Here is a 20,342-nt window from a genome sequence, read left to right as displayed (position 1 = left end):
CCTCTAATCAGGGACGGATTTAGACCTAGGACACCAGGTGGGTGCAATGAATTATCAGGTAGAACAGAAACACGCAGTACTCCGTACCTCGTAGGGTAAGATTTCAATACCCCTGCTCTAGTCAATGTCCAATTTTACTTATGAAAAGTTTTAAGTGTGTGAGTGTTTGTAAGATGAAAATTCAGACACTTCCTCTTTTGGAACAGGTCCTGTCTTTCGTTAAATAGCAGAAAACAAATAATTCAGTCAACATTCACTCCGGTTATCGACTATGGCAATATCATCTATATGAATGCAGCTGCCACTATATTGAAGCCACTGGACGCAGTTTATCATAGCGTATTATTACAGATGATAGGTTCAGTATACAGCATTGCATTTTGTATCAGAAAGTAGACTGGCCCCCGAAGTCTCGTAGATCGACGCATTGCGCTCTTTTTGTTTAAAGCCCTCTTGCATAAACTTCCGCCATACTTTACCTCATTAACCTTCAGACGTATAAGTTACCAGACCCGGACTCAGGGATGGCTAACCCTGGATATCCCTTCAATCTCCACCGAGTTAGGTAAATCTGCTTTTAGTTTTTTTGCACCTCATGTGGAATGATCTCCAAAAGTCCTTAAAGTTGGTGGATTTGCTGCCTCTAGGGCAATTCAGGCAGATGTTTACTGAAGAATGTGTTTGTTTCATGATTGTGTTTTGCATTTCATGTTTTGTGTAATTGATGTGTATATAGATGTGTATAGTGTAATTGTTGTTTATTGATGTGTTGTTTATTGATGTGTTGGACAGGTCGTCATCGTAAATAAGAATTTGTTCTTAATTGACTTACCTGTATAAATAAAGGTGAAATTAAAAGTTTTAAAATCATTTTGGAGTGCACGAGGTCCAATGAACAATGTAATAATTCCATGCGGCAGTGTTCGAAAATAAACATATTCATTGGACCAGCGCCGTTGAGAACTACTAGCGCCGTTGCTGTCCCATTTTTGCAAAGAGTTATGGGATATTAGAATCCCGTTGTCTTAACCGAATCTTTGTCATCTTTAACCTAGTGGAGTGTGTACATTTCAAATTCAAATTTCAATTCAGAAATTCCGAATTGACCCCAACCTTGGTAAAGACAGCTGTTGATTTTAGTTGTGTCTCTCTCACCCTGTTGAAATTAAACATCTGGTCAAATTCCTGGCAATTCCCTTCTTCAATTGAGTTCTTAGAAATAAATACTTATACTTAAACATGTAGAAGCTCTCCAATTTGATGCCATTAATGCAACAGCTGGTTGGGTGAAATGTGGTGCTTCTATCACAAAGGGCACAATTCTATACTCTAGCCACCCCATTATGTAACATAAACAATATGCTTGGAACTACAGCATATGAATCCTACAATACAAAGGGATAATAGCAGAGATGGGACCCAGTCACAATTTAGCAAGTCTCAAGTCTTAACCTTAGAGTCCCAAGTAATAATGGGCAAGTCTCAAGTTCCACAGCCCAGGTCGAGTAAAGTCACAAGTCCCTAATTTGGGGTTTTGAGTCCTCAAGTCAATGGTTATGTGTTTTATGCCAATTTCAATGCTATTTTTAATTTCCAGTTTTTCTTATGCTACTAGTCCACTGGCTGCACGTTGAGAGGTCTGTGGAGGTTGGTTGGCTAATAACATAAGGTGCTGCGAGAGGAGAGGAGGTGAGAGAATGAGAGGAAGGTGAGAAGGAGAGGAAGGTGATGCCTTTTTGGGATAGGGAAATCTAAACAAGTCTCTCGGGTCAAACAGCTTAAGTCCAAGTTAAGTCACGAGTCATAGATGCTCAAGTTGAAGTCGAGTGTTTTTTCTTTTTGACAAGTCAAGTCTCAACACAAGTAGTCCACATCTCTGGATAATAGTGAGAAAAAAAAAAAGTGTGACAAAGGCAAACATTTGTTTTCAACAAAAAGGTTTTATTAAAGTGAAATGGAAACTACAGACAATGAACTTCCTTGGCCATGGAAAACAATTACACATGGCATTACATTTTCGCATATACCCACAAATCCCACCTGCAGTTTTTGCAATAGAGCTTTGGCAACTTCATTTGTAAACCAGAAATAAGAACAATCATCAATAACGAAAGGAAAACAAATAACTCAAAAGTAATAAGAATTCAATGTGTGTTTCAGCTCTGGTACTGGAGTTGAACAGAAGAGAATGTAGAAACTCCGCAGAGTAAACAGTTCAACATTATATATAAATTACTTCATGCCTTACCATTCATTAAGTCACTCCACAAAAATCTATATTTTTATTGAATTATTTATTAATTTAAGTATACATCATTTCGGCCATATGTGACATTTTCTTGGGAATATAAAGATAATACTCCATGTAACCAGAAAGGTCCTCTATTGTGATGTCATCAACATAGCCCCGGGCCTGTTCGGAACAGGAACGCGGGGAGCTTGATGCTGATGTGGTGGACCCGGCGGTCTGAGTTCTCTGGTGCGGGGAGGTCTGGGACGCGTCCTCAGGGCTCGCCAAGTTCCTCTCGCACTCTGAGATGACGTTACGGAGGCCCGTAAAGGAGTAGACCTCCACGCCCTGCCAGCCCGGGCACTGACACTGGCCCTTGCTCCGAGCGCAGGGGCACAGGCCCCCGCCCTCGTGAAGCTTTGACAGGGACTGGAAGTCAGAGGGCACAGCTCCAGCTCTGGCTTCAGCTCCACTCACACTCGCCCCAGAAACAGGGTCAGCCCCCACGCAGGAAGCTGCCTCTGTGACACCCTCGCCCTCCAGCCTGGCTGTGGGGCCTTCCCCAGAGGCAGCAGGGATGTGGGGCTCGTAGCCAGCACCACCAAACACAGAGGAGGATTGGACCGAGGAGAGCAGTTCGTTATTGACGGGGACCCCCAGGAAGGAGCTGCAGCCCTCGGCCTCCGGCAGGTTCTTGTGCTTCAGGTGGCCAGGCGGGGGCGACATCTTGGAGCCACAGTAGGTGAACTTTGGAGGGTGGAGGATGGGAGACTTGGATCTCCGGCGTCTTTGACTTCTCACGGCTCCTCTCGACGTCTTCCTCATACAACTACTACGTAGAAAAACAGTGTCAATACCAAATATAGGCCTAACTATCACAGTGAAATAAATAAAATGTTAAAGACTCAGTGGTACAAAGTACACATTAACATTACAAAGAGCGCGTAGCAAGATACGAAGCTATCATGTTGCAGAAGAGAGGAAAAAAACTCCCCTGCACATGCGCAGATGCTCTGTGTGGGTGCTCGCAAGTGCTGCCTCTTGCGTTGCTCTCACTCTGCAATATCTTTGGATCACACTGCCACTGGTAGTCATATCGCTGGGTCTCAGTTTAAAGCTGCCATGCAGTATTTATTTTATTTTCACATCATCACTTTATATCTAATAAATCACTGTGTGTGTATTTGTTTGAATATAACTCCAAAATATATTTGTAATTTATTTCCCTGAGCTCAGTCCGACTGTGTGGGCGTGGGAACAAATGTGAATATATAGTAAAAAAAGATATAAAACACAACATGCAACATTTTCTAAGATTGAGAGTTCATTTAAGGAAATCAGTCAATTGAAATGAATTAATTAGGCCCTAATCTATGGATTTCACATGACTCGGAATACAGATATGCATCCGTTGGTCACAGATACCGTAAAAAAAAAAAATCATGCTGAAACATGAGGTGATGGCGGAGGATGAATGGCACAATAATGGGCCTCAGGATCTCGTCACGGTATCTCTGTGCATTCAAATTGCCATCTATAAAATACCATTGTGTTCGTTGTCCGTAGCTTATGCCTGCCCATACCATAACCCCATGGGGCACTCTGTTCACTACGTTGACATCAGCAAATCGCTCACCCACACAACGCCATACACATGGTCTGTGGTTGAGGCCAGTTGGACGTACTGCCAAGTTCTCTAAAACGACATTGGAGGCGGCTTATGGTAGAGAAATTAACATTAAATTATCTTGCAACAGCTCTGGTGGACATTCCTGCAGTCACATGCCTATTGTACCCTCCCTCAAAACGTGAGACATCTGTGGCATTGTGTTGTGTGACAAAACTGCACATTTTAGAGTGGCCTTTTATTGTCCCGTGCACAAGGTGCATGTAATGATCATGCTGTTTAATCAGCTTCTTGATACGCCACACCTGACAGGTAGATGGATTATCTTGACAAAGTAGAAATGCTCACTAACAGGGAAATAAGCTTTTTGTGCATATGGAAAACGTTGGGGATATTTTATTTCAGCTAATGAAGCATGGGACCAACAATTGTTATGTTTATATTTTTTGTTCAGTGTATTTACAAACAGCCCTGATTGGCTGATAGAATCGGCTAGAGCCCACCCCCATAAAAAAAAACAACAACAAAGGCACATGGTATTCAACCCGCTGAAAGCGACAAACTTCTACCGGTGTATAGGCTACTTTGTTTTGTCGAAACAAAAAAGGCATACATCACACATCTTAATTTGCTATATCATGGTTGTACGGTTTTTTAATAGGTCACCAGAAGACGCAGGACCAGAACAGCCTGTTTGCATGGTGGACCATCCCGGACTATACCCTGTCTGCAGTGTATTCATTGCAGAATGCCATGATTATCTACAGGGAAGACTACGGACGTCAGTCTCAGAGGCCAAACACAAGTCAGTAATACTTAGTAGCCCATTGTACACTCTTCAGTATTATCACAGTCGATTTCATCCTTTAGCAAAATAGACTGTGATACTGGAGATTATAACTTAAAAATATATATAAGTAAACACTGGAATTACATGTTTTGGAATGTTTTCTGTTGTTCAAAGTAAATAAAGAAACCAGATCGCAATTAAAGGTTGTCATTCTTCATGAATTATATTTTCAGTTATTTACATAACATAAACAGATCATAAACAAGGTTATAATGAAAGTCATGGCATGTAAGTATATTTTCAAGTTATTCTTTTACAACTCAAGCTCTGGAAGGTATAACGCCCAGTAAAATGTGTTTCTATTCTGATCCCTACAAAATAAGGAACACCTGTTTTAATGACTGATGGTGCTTTTCAAAAAATGATATGGAATTTTACATGATCAGACACTGTCTTATCCAGGTAGTAAATTAAATACATATCTAAACCAAAACAAATTACAGAAAGCATTGAGTCTCACACATGTAATATAATATTAATAAAAACAACTTTATTTAAAGAATAAGGTTAGGGGAATACATTGTCTCATTCAAACCTGAAAATAAAGTGCAAGTTACATCACTATCATAACCATAAAAATCATACACAACCACTTGCCCTCGCATTCAGGTGCCATACAAGCAAACCACATCATATCCTCCCTTCTATCGTTCCTGTAACAAAGCCAACAATTTCTAGAGTAGTCCTCAAGTACATTGAAGTGTCACTCTTTCTGTTCTGACAATCAGCCAAATGTTAGCTTGGTCTTCGATCTGTTTGTGCTATATAGCCAACTCCTATGTATAGCCAACTGATATGGTAGCATCGCATGACAACTATCATACATAAGGAGTTAGCAAGACAGCATAAACAGATCTGGGACCAGGTTAGAGCATTTCTACGAGCTGCACCACCAGCTTGATATGTAGAGCAGCCACCTCCACCAGCATCAACATAGGAGGGTTTGGGGGGGGGGGGGGAAGCAGTTCAGCTGCTTCTCTGCCAGTTGATGTTCACCCGTCTGTCCTGTGTGTGTCTCTCATTCAAGTAGGTCCTCATCAAAAGCATCTTCCTCCAAGAAGTCCATGACTTCATGTTTCTTTCTCATCCTGCAGGCCTTCCTCAGCGATGACCCTTTAGCACATAAGAAAGGGGACCATGAATGGAAGGGAATTGTGTTGCTAAGTTTGCAACCTGTCTGCAAGGTAATCCTAAAAAAAGGTTTTCACGCTAACATTTGAGAAAACATGTAACATAATTTAATATCTAATAGTCATTAGGGTTATATATACATTATTGCATTCAACAGCCAGAAGGATTACATTTGTTTTAGGAATCATATATAAAAGAAAAACATACACCTAATGAGATATCTATCTGGCAAATAATAATAATAATAATAGTAAACCCTCTTCCTTCTGGCTTGCAGGCTAGTAGTTACTAATCCAAATACAAGCCATGTTGTTTTAGCTCTAATACCTAATGACAAATACTCTTCAAATTGTCAATTTGAGCATTCTATTTTCTATAGACATCAAAGAAAACATTAACATCCAAAAGACAAGAGTCGTTACATCAAGTAGGCTACCTTGGTCCATTTTGGGTGACTGCTTGAACAACAGTAAACAGGCTAGCTAATATTAGTTAGCTAGATTGCTAGCTACCAAAGTCTGTGCGCTAACTTTCTCTCAGGCCTGGAAATAGCAATGTCATTGTAAAGTATGCAACTAATTAGTAGGAAACAACTTTGCTATCATTATCATGTCGTCAAATTTACTTTAGAGAGATGGCAATTGCCATAGCTAGAACAGTTAGTCAATAATAGCTAGCAATGCTAACATTAGCTAGCAAAAATCCGGTCCTGTCCCTCAATCTTAGCTAAAGTTAAACTCCATCTAAAGTCAAACTGGCGACATCACAGTGATGACAAAGGTTTTCCTACTAATGATTTGCCTCCTTTAGAAATATTCTTCATTTTCCCAAGTCACCATAAAGCATTTTAGACAAAATCTTCATCAGCACATGGCTCAGAGAATGCATTGAGTAGTAGAATGTTAATTCGGGCATCAGTCCTCAAGAGAACATTCAAAACAATATTGTGACGAAGCATGCAATCCATGAAAAGCATGTCCTTTACTTATAATAGAAAAATAACTAATCTAGACACTTACATCATGATTGGTTGCTGCTGCTGCCAGTTTCAAGATCCATGCGACAATCTTGATGGGGCTGCTGGGAAATCCATGCGTGTACCTAGCCAATGCAGTCCGATGTGAAATGTGCTGTGCATTTGTGAAGGTTCGGACTGAACTTTTCTCACACTTGATCATGAAAAAGAAATCGAAGCCAAATCAGACGAAGTGATTGTTCGGATGGAAGTGCAAAGACAGCCATACTGCACAATCTCTCTTGCTTTTGGGCGCGACAAGCACGAGAAATAGGAGGATATATGCAAATAAACAATGAAAGTTCATTCGCCTATTATAATCAGATCGCTGTGTGACGTTCTGCAGGGTGCCAAGAACTCCATCCCACCTGAACAGGTGGAAATTCCATGAATTGTTTTCAAACAGTTCTTACACAAAAAGGGCATCATCCTCATTTTCACAATTTCAGAGTTTTAATTTAGATGGAGTTTAACTTTAGCTAAAATTGAGGGACAGGACCGGATTTTAGCTAATTTGACCTTGGAATGGAAATACTTTTTTTTTTAAAACCAGGAAATCATGTTAAGTGCACTGCCACTAACTGTTATTATGAGTTCATAAACTGAATCTATCGTTTGTTTTGCGAGAGGACATTAGCACTGTCCCTGAATCACAACCAGATTAGTAATTTCTTACAAATATTAATCAATCCACAAAGTTTTAGAGCCTAATCATTTATTTACTAAACCTAATAAGTCAAGTCTGGTATTTCAAGTAGGGTTGGGCAGTATCCAGACTATCATACCGTTTCTGTACCATACCGGGGTAAAAGGTATTACCGAATGTATGGGCCCCCTGTAGCTCAGTTGGTAGAGCATGGCGCTTGCAAGGCCAGGGTTAGGGCTTCGATTCCCACGGGGGCCAGTATGAAAAAAGTTTATGTCGCATGTACCACATACCGCTAGCAGCATTTTAGCCACAGACTTGTGTGCTCGCTGTCTAGTCTGTTTTATACATTTGCAATGAGCATGAAATAAAAGATCCCAGAAATTTTCCATACGCACAAAAAAGCATATTTCTCTCAAATTGTGTGCACAAATTTGTTTACATTCCTGTTAGTGAGAATTTCTCCTTTGCCAAGATAATCCATCCACCTGACAGGTGTGGCATATCAAGAAGCTGATTAAACAGCATGATAATTACACAGATGCTCTTTGTACTGTTTTGTCACACAACACAATGCCACAGATGTCTCAAGTTGAGGGAGCATGCAATTGGCATGCTGACTGCAGGAATGTCCAACAGAGTTGTTGCCAGAAAATTGAATGTTAATGTCTCTACCATAAGCCACCTCCAACGTCGTTTTAGGGAATTGGGCAGTACGTCCAACCGGCCTCACAACCGCAGACCACGTGTAACCACGCCAGTTGAGGACCTCCACATCTGGCTTCTTCACCTGCGGGATCGTCTGAGAGGAGAGGGGGTCATGTGAAATCCATAAATTAGGGCCTAATGAATTTATTTCAATTGACTGATTTCCTTCTATCAACTGTAACTCAATAAAATCTTTGAAATTGTTGCATGTTGCGTTTATATTTGTGTTCAGTATAGATCCAAGTTGGCTAGAGTTGAAATACACATATACAGTGAGGGAAAAAAGTATTTGATCCCCTGCTGATTTTGTACGTTTGCCCACTGACAAAGAAATGATCAGTCTATAATTTTAATGGTAGGTTTATTTGAACAGTGAGAGACAGAATAACAACAAAAAAATCCAGAAAAACACATTTCAAAAATGTTATAAATTGATTTGCATTTTAATGAGGGAAATAAGTATTTGACCCCCTCTCAATCAGATAGATTTCTGGCTCCCAGGTGTCTTTTATACAGGTAACGAGCTGAGATTAGGAGCACACTCTTAAAGGGAGGGCTCCTAATCTCAGCTTGTTACCTGTATAAAAGACACCTGTCCACAGAAGCAATCAATCAATCAGATTCCAAACTCTCCACCATGGCCAAGACCAAAGAGCTCTCCAAAGATGTCAGGGACAAGATTGTAGACCTACACAAGGCTGGAATGGGCTACAAAGACCATCGCCAAGCAGCTTGGTGAGAAGGTGACAACAGTTGGTGCGATTATTCGCAAATGGAAGAAACACAAAAAGACTGTCAATCTCCCTCAGCCTGGGGCTCCATGCAAGATCTCACCTCGTGGAGTTGCAATGATCATGAGAAAGGTGAGGAATCAGCCCAGAACTACACGGGAGGATCTTGTCAATGATCTCAAGGCAGCTGGGACCATAGTCACCAAGAAAACTATTGGTAACACACTACGCCGTGAAGGACTGAAATCCTGCAGTGCCCGCAAGGTCCCCCTGCTCAAGAAAGCACATATACATGCCCGTCTGAAGTTTGCCAATGAACATCTAAATGATTCAGAGGAGAACTGGGTGAAAGTGTTGTGGTCAGATGAGACCAAAATTGAACTCTTTGGCATCAACTCAACTCGCCGTGTTTGGAGGAGGAGGAATGCTGACTATGACCCCAAGAACACCATCCCCACCGTCAAACATGGAGGTGGAAACATTATGCTTTGGGGGTGTTTTTCTGCTAAGGGGACAGGACAAATTCACCGCATTAAAAGGGACAATGTACGGGGCCATGTACCGTCAAATCTTGGGTGAGAACCTCCTTCCCCCAGCCAGGGCATTGAAAATGGGTCGTGGATGGGTATTCCAGCATGACAATGACCCAAAACACACGGCCAAGGCAACAAAGGAGTGGCTCAAGAAGAATCACATTAAGGTCCTGGAGTGGCCTAGCCAGTCTCCAGACCTTAATCCCATAGAAAATCTGTGGAGGGAGCTGAAGGTTCGAGTTGCCAAACGTCAGCCTCGAAACCTTAATGACTTGGAGAAGATCTGCAAAGAGGAGTGGAACAAAATCTCTTGAGATGTGTGCAAACCTGGTGGCCAACTACAAGAAACGTCTGACCTCTGTGATTGCTAACAAGGGTTTTGCCACCAAGTACTAAGTCATGTTTTGCAGAGGGGTCAAATACTTATTTACCTCATTAAAATTCATAACTCATCAAATGTTAACTCATCAATTCATAAAATTTTTGACATGCGTTTTTCTGGAAATTTTTGTTGTTGTTATTCTGTCTCTCACTGTTCAAATAAGCCTACCATTAAAATTATAGACTGATCATTTCTTTGTCAGTGGGCAAACGTACAAAATCAGCAGGGGATCAAATACTTTTTCCCTCACTGTACATACAGTTGAAGTCGAAAGTTTACATACACTTAGGTTGGAGACATTAAAACTCGTTTTTCAACCACTCCACAAATTTCTTGTTAACAAACTATAGTTTTGGCAAGTCGGTTAGGATGTCTACTTTGTGCATGACAAAAGCAATTTTTCCAACAATTGTTTACAGACAGATTATTTCACTGTATCACAATTCTAGTGGGTCAGAAGTTTACATACACTAAGTTGACTGTACCTTTAAACAGCTTGGAAAATTCCAAAAAATGTAATGGCTTTAGAAGCTTCTGATAGGCTAATTGACATCAAACTCAGTGCCTCTTTGCTTGACATCATGGGAAAATCTAAAGAAATCAGCCAAGACCTCAGAAAACAAAATTGTAGACCTCCACAAGTCTGGGTCATCCTTGGGAGCAATTTCCAAATGCCTGAAGGTACCACGTTCATCTGTACAAACAATAGTACGCAAATTTAAACACCATGGGATCACACAGCCATCATACCGCTCAGGACGAGACGCGTTCTGTCTCCTAGAGATGAACGTACTTTGGTGTGTGAAAAGTGCAAATCAATCCCAGAACAACAGCAAAGGACCTTGTGAAGATGCTGGAGGAAACAGGTACAAAAGTATCTATATCCACAGTAAAACAAGTCCTATATCGACATAACCTGAAAGGCCGCTCAGCAAGGAAGAACCACTGCTCCAAAACCGCCATAAACAAGCCAGACTACGGTTTGCAACTGCAAAGATCGTACTTTTGGAGAAATGTCCTCTGGTCTGATGAAACAAAAATAGAACTGTTTGGCCATAATGACCATCGTTATGTTTGGAAGAAAAAGGGGGTTGCTTGCAAGCCGAAGAACACCATCCCAACCGTGAAGCACATGGGTGGCAGCATCATGCTGTGGGGGTGCTTTGCTGCAGGAGGGACAGGTGCACTTCACAAAATAGATGGTATCATGAGGAAGGAAAATTATTTGGATATATTGAAGCAACATCTCAAGACATCAGTCAGGAAGTTAAAGCTTGGTCGCAAATGGGTCTTCCAAATGGACAATGACCCCAAGCATACTTCCAAAGTTGTGGCAAAATGGCTTAAGGACAACAAAGTCAAGGTATTGGAGTGACCATCACAAAGCCCTTACCTCAATCCTATAGAACATTTGTGGGCAGAACTGAAAAAGTGTGTGTGAGCAAGGAGGCCTACAAACCTGACTCAGTTACACTAGCTCTGTCAGGAGAAATTGACCAAAATTCACCTTGTGGAAGGCTACCCGACATGTCTGACCCAAGTTAAACAATTTAAAGCCCTGTGTAGCTCAGTTGGTACAGAATGGCGCTTGCAACACCAGGGTTGTGATTCGATTCCCACAGGGGGCCTGTACGAAGAAAAAAAATGTATGCACTCACTAACTGTAAGTCGCTCTGGATAAGAGCGTCTGCTAAATGACTAAAATGTAAATGGAAATGCTACCAAATACTAATTGAGTGTATGTAAAATTCTGACCTACTGGGAATGTGATGAAATAAATAAAAGCTGAAATAAATCACTACTATTATTCTGATTTCACATTCTTAAAATAAAGGGGTGATCCTAACTGACCTAAAACAGGGAATTTTTACTAGGATTAAAATGTCAGGAATTGTGAAAAACTAAGTTTAAATGTATTTGGCTAAAGTGTATGTAAACCTCCGACTTCAACTGTATGTATGTATGTATGTATGTATGTATGTATGTATGTATGTATGTATGTATGTATGTATGTATGTATGTATGTATGTATGTATGTATGTGTATATGTATGTATGTGTATATGTATGTATGTATGTATGTATGTATGTATATACAGTGGGGGGGAAAAAGTATTTAGTCAGCCACCAATTGTGCAAGTTCTCCCACTTAAAAAGATGAGGCCTGTAATTTTCATCATAGGTTCACGTCAACTATGACAGACAAAATGAGAAAAAAAATATCCAGAAAATCACATTGTAGGATTTTTAATGAATTTATTTGCAAATTATGGTGGAAAATAAGTATTTGGTCAATAACAAAAGTTTCTCAATACTTTGTAATATACCCTTTGTTGGCAATGACACAGGTCAAACATTTTCTGTAAGTCCTCACAAGGTTTTCACACACTGTTGCTGGTATTTTGGCCCATTCCTCCATGCAGATCTCCTCTAGAGCAGTGATGTTTTGGGGCTGTCGCTGGGCAACACAGACTTTCAACTCCCTCCAAAGATTTTCTATGGGGTTGAGATCTGGAGACTGGCTAGGCCACTCCAGGACCTTGAAATGCTTCTTACGAAGCCACTCCTTCGTTGCCCGGGCGGTGTGTTTGGGATCATTGTCATGCTGAAAGACCCAGCCACGTTTCATCCTCAATGCCCTTGCTGATGGAAGGAGGTTTTCACTCAAAAGCTCACGATACATGGCCCCATTCATTCTTTCCTTTACACGGATCAGTCGTCCTGGTCCCTTTGCAGAAAAACAGCCCCAAAGCATGATGTTTCCACCCCCATGCTTCACAGTAGGTATGGTGTTCTTTGGATGCAACTCAGCATTCTTTGTCCTCCAAACACGACGAGTTTAGTTTTTACCAAAAAGTTCTATTTTGGTTTCATCTGACCATATGACATTCTCCCAATCCTCTTCTGGATCATCCAAATGCACTCTAGCAAACTTCAGACGGGCCTGGACATGTACTGGCTTAAGCAGGGAGACACGTCTGGCACTGCAGGATTTGAGTCCCTGGTGGCGTAGTGTGTTACTGATGGTAGGCTTTGTTACTTTGGTCCCAGCTCTCTGCAGGTCATTCACTAGGTCCCCCCGTGTGGTTCTGGGATTTTTGCTCACCGTTCTTGTGATCATTTTGACCCCACGGGGTGAGATCTTGCGTGTGGAGCCCCAGATCAAGGGAGATTATCAGTGGTCTTGTATGTCTTCCATTTCCTAATAATTGCTCCCACAGTTGATTTCTTCAAACCAAGCTGCTTACCTATTGCAGATTCAGTCTTCCCAGCCTGGTGCAGGTCTACAATTTTGTTTCTGGTGTCCTTTGACAGCTCTTTGGTCTGGGCCATAGTGGAGTTTGGAGTGTGACTGTTTGAGGTTGTGGACAGGTGTCTTTTATACTGATAACAAGTTTAAACAGGTGCCATTAATACAGGTAACGAGTGGAGGACAGAGGAGCCTCTTAAAGAAGAAGTTACAGGTCTGTGAGAGCCAGAAATCTTGCTTGTTTGTAGGTGACCAAATACTTATTTTCCACCATAATTTGCAAATAAATTCATTACAAATCCTACAATGTGATTTTCTGGATTTTCTTTTCTCAATTTGTCTGTCATAGTTGACGTGTACCTATGATGAAAATTACAGGCCTCTCTCATCTTTTTAAGTGGGAGAACTTGCACAATTGGTGCAAGTTCTCACTGCCGATTTTGCAGGTTTTCCTACTTACAAAGCATGTAGAGGTCTGTCATTTTTATCATAGGTACACTTCAACTGTGAGAGACGGATTCTAAAACAAAAATCCAGAAAATCACATTGTATGATTTTAAAGTAATTAATTTGCATTTTATTGCATGACATAAGTATTTGATCACCTACCAACCGGTAAGAATTCCGGCTCTCACAGACCTGTTAGTTTTTCTTTAAAAAGCCCTCCTGTTCTCCACTCATTACCTGTATTAACTGCACCTGTTTGAACTCGTTACCTGTATAAAAGACACCTGTCCACACACTCAATCAAACAGACTCCAACCTCTCCACAATGGCCAAGACCAGAGAGCTGTGTAAGGACATCAGGGATCCAATTGTAGACCTGCACAAGGCTGGGATGGGCTACAGGACAATAGGCAAGCAGCTTGGTGAGAAGGCAACAACTGTTGGCGCAATTATTAGAAAATTGAAGAAGTTCAAGATGACGGTCAATCACCCTCGGTCTGGGGCTCCATGCAAGATCTCACCTCGTGGGGCATCAATGATCATGAGGAAGGTGAGGGATCAGCCCAGAACTACACGGCATGACCTGGTCAATGACCTGAAGAGAGCTGGGAGCACAGTCTCAAAGAAAACCATTAGTAACACACTACGCTGTCATGGATTAAAATCCTGCAGCGCACGCAAGGTCCCCCTGCTCAAGCCAGCACATGTCCAGGCCCGTCTGAAGTTTGCCAATGACCATCTGGATGATACAGAGGAGGAATGGGAGAAGGTCATGTGGTCTGATGAGACAAAAATATAGCTTTTTGGTCTAAACTCCACTCGCCGTGTTTGGAGGAAGAAGAAGGATGAGTACAACCCCAAGAACACCATCCCAACGGTGAAGCAGGGAGGTGAAAACATCATTCTTTGGGGATGCTATTCTGCAAATGGGACAGGACGACTGCAACGTATTGAGGGGAGGATGGATGGGGCCATGTATCGCGAGATCTTGGCCAACAACCTCCTTCCCTCAGTAAGAGCATTGAAGATGGGTCGTGTCTGGCTCTTCCAGCATGACAACGACCCGAAACACACAGCCAGGGCAACTAAGGAGTGGCTCCGTAAGAAGCATCTCAAGGTCCTGGAGTGGCCTAGCCAGTCTCCAGACCTGAACCCAATATAAAATCTTTGGAGGGAGCTGAAAGTCCGTATTGCCCAGCGACAGCCCCGAAACCTGAAGGATCTGGAGAAGATCTGTATGGAGGAGTGGGCCAAAATCCCTGCTGCAGTGTGTGCAAACCTGGTCAAGACCTACAGGAAACGTATGATCTCTGTAATTGCAAACAAAGGTTTCTGTACAAAATATTAAGTTCAGCTTTTCTGATGTATCAAATACTTATGTCATGCAATAAAATGCAAATTAATTACTTAAAAATCATACAATGTGATTTTCTGGATTTTTGTTTTAGATTCCGTCTCTCACAGTTGAAGTGTACCTATGATAAAAATTACAGACCTCTACATGCTTTGTAAGTAGGAAAACCTGCAAAATCGGCAGTGTATCAAATACTTGTTCTCCCCACTGTATAAATAAAGATAATGTCTTTCAAAGATAATTCGTAAAAATCCAAATAACTTCAGATCTTCATTGTAAAGGGTTTAAACACTGTTTCCCATGCTTGTTCAATGAACCATAAACAATTAAATGAACATGCACCTGTGTAACGGTCGTTAAGACACTAACAGCTTACAGACGGTAGGCAATTAAGGTCACAGTTATGAAAACTTAGGACACTAGAGGCCTTTCTACTGACTCTGAAAAACACCAAAAGAAAGATGCCCATGGTCCCTGCTCATCTGCGTGAACGTGCCTTAGGCATGCTGCAAGGAGGCATGAGGACTGTGGCCAGGGCAATAAATTGCAATGTCCGTACTGTGAGACGCCTAAGACAGCGCTACAGGGAGACAGGACGGATAGCTGATCATCCTCGCAGTGGCAGACCACGTTTAACAACACCTGCACATGATCGGTACATCCGAACATCACACCTGCGGCCAGGTACAGGATGGCAACAACTGCCCGAGTTACACCAGGAACGCACAATCCCTCCATCAGTGATCAGACTGTCCGCAATAGGCAGAGAGAGGCTGGACTGAGGGCTTGTAGGCCTGTTGTAAGGCAGGTCCTCACCAGACATCACCGGCAACAACGTCGCCAATGGGCACAAACCCACCGTCACTGGACCAGACAGGACTGGCAAAAAGTGCTCTTCACTGACGAGTCGCGGTTTTGTCTCACCAGGGGTGATGGTCGGATTCACGTTTATTCTTGAAGGAATGAGCGTTACACCGAGGCCTGTACTCTGGAGCGGGATCGATTTGGAGGTGGAGGGTCGGTCATGGTCTGGGGCGGTGTGTTACAGCATCATCGGACTGCTTGTTGTCATTGCAGGCAATCTCAACGCTGTGCGTTACAGGGAAGACATCCTCCTCCCTCATGTGGTACCCTTCCTGCAGGCTCATGCTGACTTGACCCTCCAGCATGACAATGCCACCAGCCATACTGCTCGTTCTGTGCGTGATTTCCTACAAGACAGGAATGTCAGTGTTCTGCCATGGCTAGCGAAGAGCCCGGAACTCAATCCCATTGAGCACGTCTGGGATCTGTTGGATCGGAGGGTGAGGGCTAGGGCCATTCCCCCCAGAAATGTCCGGGAACTTGCAGGTGCCTTGGTGGAAGAGTGGGGTAACATCTCACAGCATGAACTGGCAAATCTGGTGCAGTCCATGAGGAGGAGATGCACTGCAGTACTTAATGCAGCTGGTGGCCACACCAGATACTGAATGTTACTTTTGATTTTGACCCCCCCCCCCTTTGTTCAGGGACACATTATTCAATTTCTGTTAGTCACATGTCTGTGGAATTTGTTCAGTTTATGTCTCAGTTGTTGAATCTTGTTATGTTCATACAAATATTTACACATGTTAAGTTTGCTGAAAATAAACGCAGTTGACAGTGAGAGGACGTTTCTTTTTTTGCTGAGTTTATATACCATATTTAGTGTATTCGGCTATTTCAGCCACACCCTTTGCTGAAAAGTGTATACAATCAAGCACACTGCCATGCAATCTCCATAGACAAACATTGGCAGTAGAATGGCGTTACTGACGAGCTCAGTAACTTTCAACGTGGCACTGTCATAGGATCTCTCTCCTCTGCTCTTGTCCTTCTAGACCTGTCTGCTGCCTTTGATACTGTGAACCATCAGATCCTCCTCTCCACCCTCTCCGAGCTGGGCATCTCCGGCGCGGCTCACTCCTGGATCGCGTCCTACCTGACCGGTCGCTCCTACCAAGTGGCGTGGCGAGAAGCTGTCTCCGCACCACGTGCTCTCACCACTGGTGTCCCCCAGGGCTCAGTTCTAGGCCCTCTCCTATTCTCCCTATACACCAAGTCACTTGGCTCTGTCATATCCTCACATGGCCTCTCCCATCATTGCTACGCTGACGATACACAACTAATCTTCTCCTTTCCCCCTTCTGATAACCAGGTGGCGAATCGCATCTCTGCATGTCTGGCAGACATATCAGTATGGATGACGGATCACCACCTCAAGCTGAACCTTGGCAAGACGGAGCTGCTCTTCCTCCCGGGGAAGGACTGCCCGTTCCATGATCTCGCCATCACGGTTGACAACTCCGTTGTGTCCTCCTCCCAGAGTGCGAAGAGCCTTGGCGTGACCCTGGACAACACCCTGTCGTTCTCCGCTAACATCAAGGCGGTGACCCGATCCTGCAGGTTCATGCTCTACAACATTCGGAGAGTACGACCCTGCCTTACACAGGAAGCGGCACAGGTCCTAATCCAGGCACTTGTCATCTCCCGTCTGGATTACTGCAACTCGCTGTTGGCTGGGCTCCCTGCCTGTGCCATTAAACCCCTACAACTCATCCAGAATGCCGCAGCCCGTCTGGTGTTCAACCTTCCCAAGTTGTCTCACGTCACCCCGCTCCTCCGCACACTCCACTGGCTTCCAGTTGAAGCTCGCATCTGTTACAAGACCATGGTGCTTGCCTATGGAGATGTGAGGGGATCGGCACCTCTGTACCTTCAGGCTCTGATCAGTCCCTACACCCAAACGAGGGCATTGCGTTCATCCACCTCTGGCCTGCTGGCTCCCCTTCCTCTGCGGAAGCATAGTTCCCGCTCAGCCCAGTCAAAACTGTTCGCTGCTCTGGCACCCCAATGGTGGAACAAGCTCCCTCACGACGCCAGGACAGCGGAGTCACTCACCACCTTCCGGAGACATTTGAAACCCCACCTCTTTAAGGAATAGGATAAAGTAATCCTTCTACCCCCCCCCCCCCCCCCCCCCCCCTAAAAATATATATATATATTAATATATATAAAAATAAAAATAAAAAGTTAAAATATAAAAAATATAAAATAATTAAAAGACAAATAAAAATAAAGATATTGTAAAGTGGTTAACCCACTGGCTATAGGGTGAATGCACCTATTGTAAGTCGCTCTGGATAAGATCGTCTGCTAAATGACGTAAATGTAAATGTAATGCCACCTTTCCAACAACTCAGTTCGTCACATTTTTGCCCTGCAAGAGCTGCCCCGGTCAACTGTAATTGCTGTTGTTATTGTGAAGTGCAAACGTCTAGGAGCAACAACAAATCAGCAGCAAAGTGGTAAGCCACATAAGCTCACAGAACGGGTCCACCGAGTGCTGAAAAATCGTCTGTCCTCGGTTGCAACACTCACTACCGAGTTCCAAACTTCCCCTGGAAGCAACATCAGCACAAGAACTGTTAGTCGGGAGCTTCATGAAAACGAGTTTCCATGGCCGAGCAGCGCGCACCAGCCTAAGATCACCATGCGCAATGCAAAGCATCGGCTGGAGTGGTGTAAAGCTCGCCACCATTGGACTCTGGATCAGTGGAAACGCCTTCTCTGAAGTGATGAAGCACGCTTTACCACCTGGCAGTCCAACGGACGAATCTGAGTTTGGCAGATGCAAAGAGAAAGCTACCTGCCCCAATGCAGTGCCAACTGTAAAGTTTGGTGGAGGAGGAGGAATAATGGTATTGGACTGTTTTTCATGGTTTGGGCTAGGCCCCTTAGTTCCAGTGAAGGGAAATCTTAATGCTTTAGTATACAATGACATTCTAGACGATTCTGTGCTTCCAACTTTGTGGCAACAGTTTGGGGAAGGCCCTTTCCACGAGCATGACAATTCCCCCATACACAAAGCGAGGTCCATACAGAAATGGTTTGTCGAGATCAGTGTGGAAGAACTTGACTGGCCTGCACAGAGCCCTGACCTCAACCCCATCGAACACCTTTGGGATGAATCGCCCAACATCAGTGCCCGACCTCACTAATGCTCGTGGCTGAATGGAAGCAAGTCCCCGCAGCAATGTTCCAACATCTAGTGGAAAGCCTTCCCAGAAGAGTGGAGGCTGTTTTTAGCAGCAAAGGGGGGACCAAGTCCATATTAATGCCCATGATTTTGGTATGAGCAGGTGTCCACATACTTTTGGTCATGTAGTGTATAAAGATAAGCTGGCTACTCACTAGCACGTGGGAGATTGTTTATGAGACCTCTTAATTTTAGATCATGCCTGCTAGAAGAAGTTGGTCATAATTAGTGTCTGCATGGTTTTGGTAAAACATTTTTAAAAAAGTGATTTTTCATAGACTTGGTCATCATTGCAAAAATGCAGATTATTAGTGGCTCTTATGGTTGAGCAAGGCTTATATTTAGCCTAGGTACAATTTTACAAGCCTTGAATTTATTAGATGATTGCTGAGCGTTTGAAATGCAGTGTATTGACCTTTAAATTGTGCAACAAAGCTTATTTAGAGAAAAAATATTTTAAAAAAAAATTAGAGAATAGCCCAATATATGATTTTTAAGCGATAACGCCCAGCCCTACTTTGGGGTCAGCCATAAATTATAGTGATACACAATGAAGTTGTTCCAGAAAGGTTTTTAACATGGACGATACATTAGAGATAATATAAGGCAAGTACTGGAAACAATAGAACACTATGAAAAATCTGGGAAACCAGGCCTGCTATTCATAGCAGTCTTTGAAAAGGCATTTGATAAAGTACGACTGGAGTTCATATATAAATGCCTGGAGCATTTCAATGTTGGAGAATCTCTTATAAAATGGGTTAAAATCATGTATAGTAACCCTAGGTGTAAAATAGTAAATAATGGCTATTTCTCCGAAAGTTTTAAACTGTCAAGAGGAGTAAAACAAGGTTGTCCATTATCGGCATATTTATTTATTATGGCCATCGAAATGTTAGCTATTAAAATCAGATCCAACAATAATATCAAGTGATTAGAAATCCAGGGCTTAAAAACAAAAAGGTGTCATTGTACGCTGATGATTCATGTTGTCTAGATACATCTTCTAATCTCTCTGGATTACAACAGAATTATGATAAAATGTACTATATTACGTATTGAATAACAAAAGAAAAATACAATTTTTACATTACCATGTAGTTTACCAATAAAATGGTCTGATGGTGATGTGGATATACTCAGAATACATATCCCAAATGAAATAAATGATCTCACTCCAATACATTTTAATAGAAAGTTAGCAAAAATAAATAAGATCTTGCTACCCTGGAAAAGTAAATACCTGTCTATTTGTGGAAAAATAACCCTGATTAATTCTTTAGTATTATCCCAGTTTACCCATTTGCTTATGGTCTTGCCTACGCGAACAGTTTTTTAAATTATATGAGAAAAAAAATATTCCATTTTATTTGGAACGGCAA

The 20,342-nt window shown here is 42.5% G+C and overlaps 1 protein-coding gene across 6 annotated transcripts in view; it reads right to left on the bottom strand.

Moving 5' to 3' along the window:
* Positions 1–1,926: 1,926 nt before the first annotated feature.
* LOC311138672 (oxidative stress-responsive serine-rich protein 1-like) overlaps positions 1,927–20,342 on the bottom strand; it is a 36,017-nt gene continuing 17,601 nt past the window's right edge. For 5 of the 6 annotated variants that reach the window (XM_084173458.1, XM_084173455.1, XM_084173453.1 and 2 more), the window contains one exon: positions 1,927–3,062. In XM_084173458.1, coding sequence (XP_084029584.1) covers positions 2,303–3,062 — 760 coding nt within the window. In that variant the 3' untranslated portion in view covers positions 1,927–2,302. The remainder of the gene's footprint in view (positions 3,063–20,342) is intronic. The other variant, XM_084173454.1, reaches the window with a different exon arrangement.

Source organism: Coregonus lavaretus (assembly GCF_964263955.1).
Source record: "Coregonus lavaretus genome assembly, chromosome: 12".
NCBI lineage: Eukaryota > Metazoa > Chordata > Actinopteri > Salmoniformes > Salmonidae > Coregonus > Coregonus lavaretus.
Note: the sequence above shows the minus strand (reverse complement) of the source record. Positions and strands in the feature narration are given on the sequence as shown.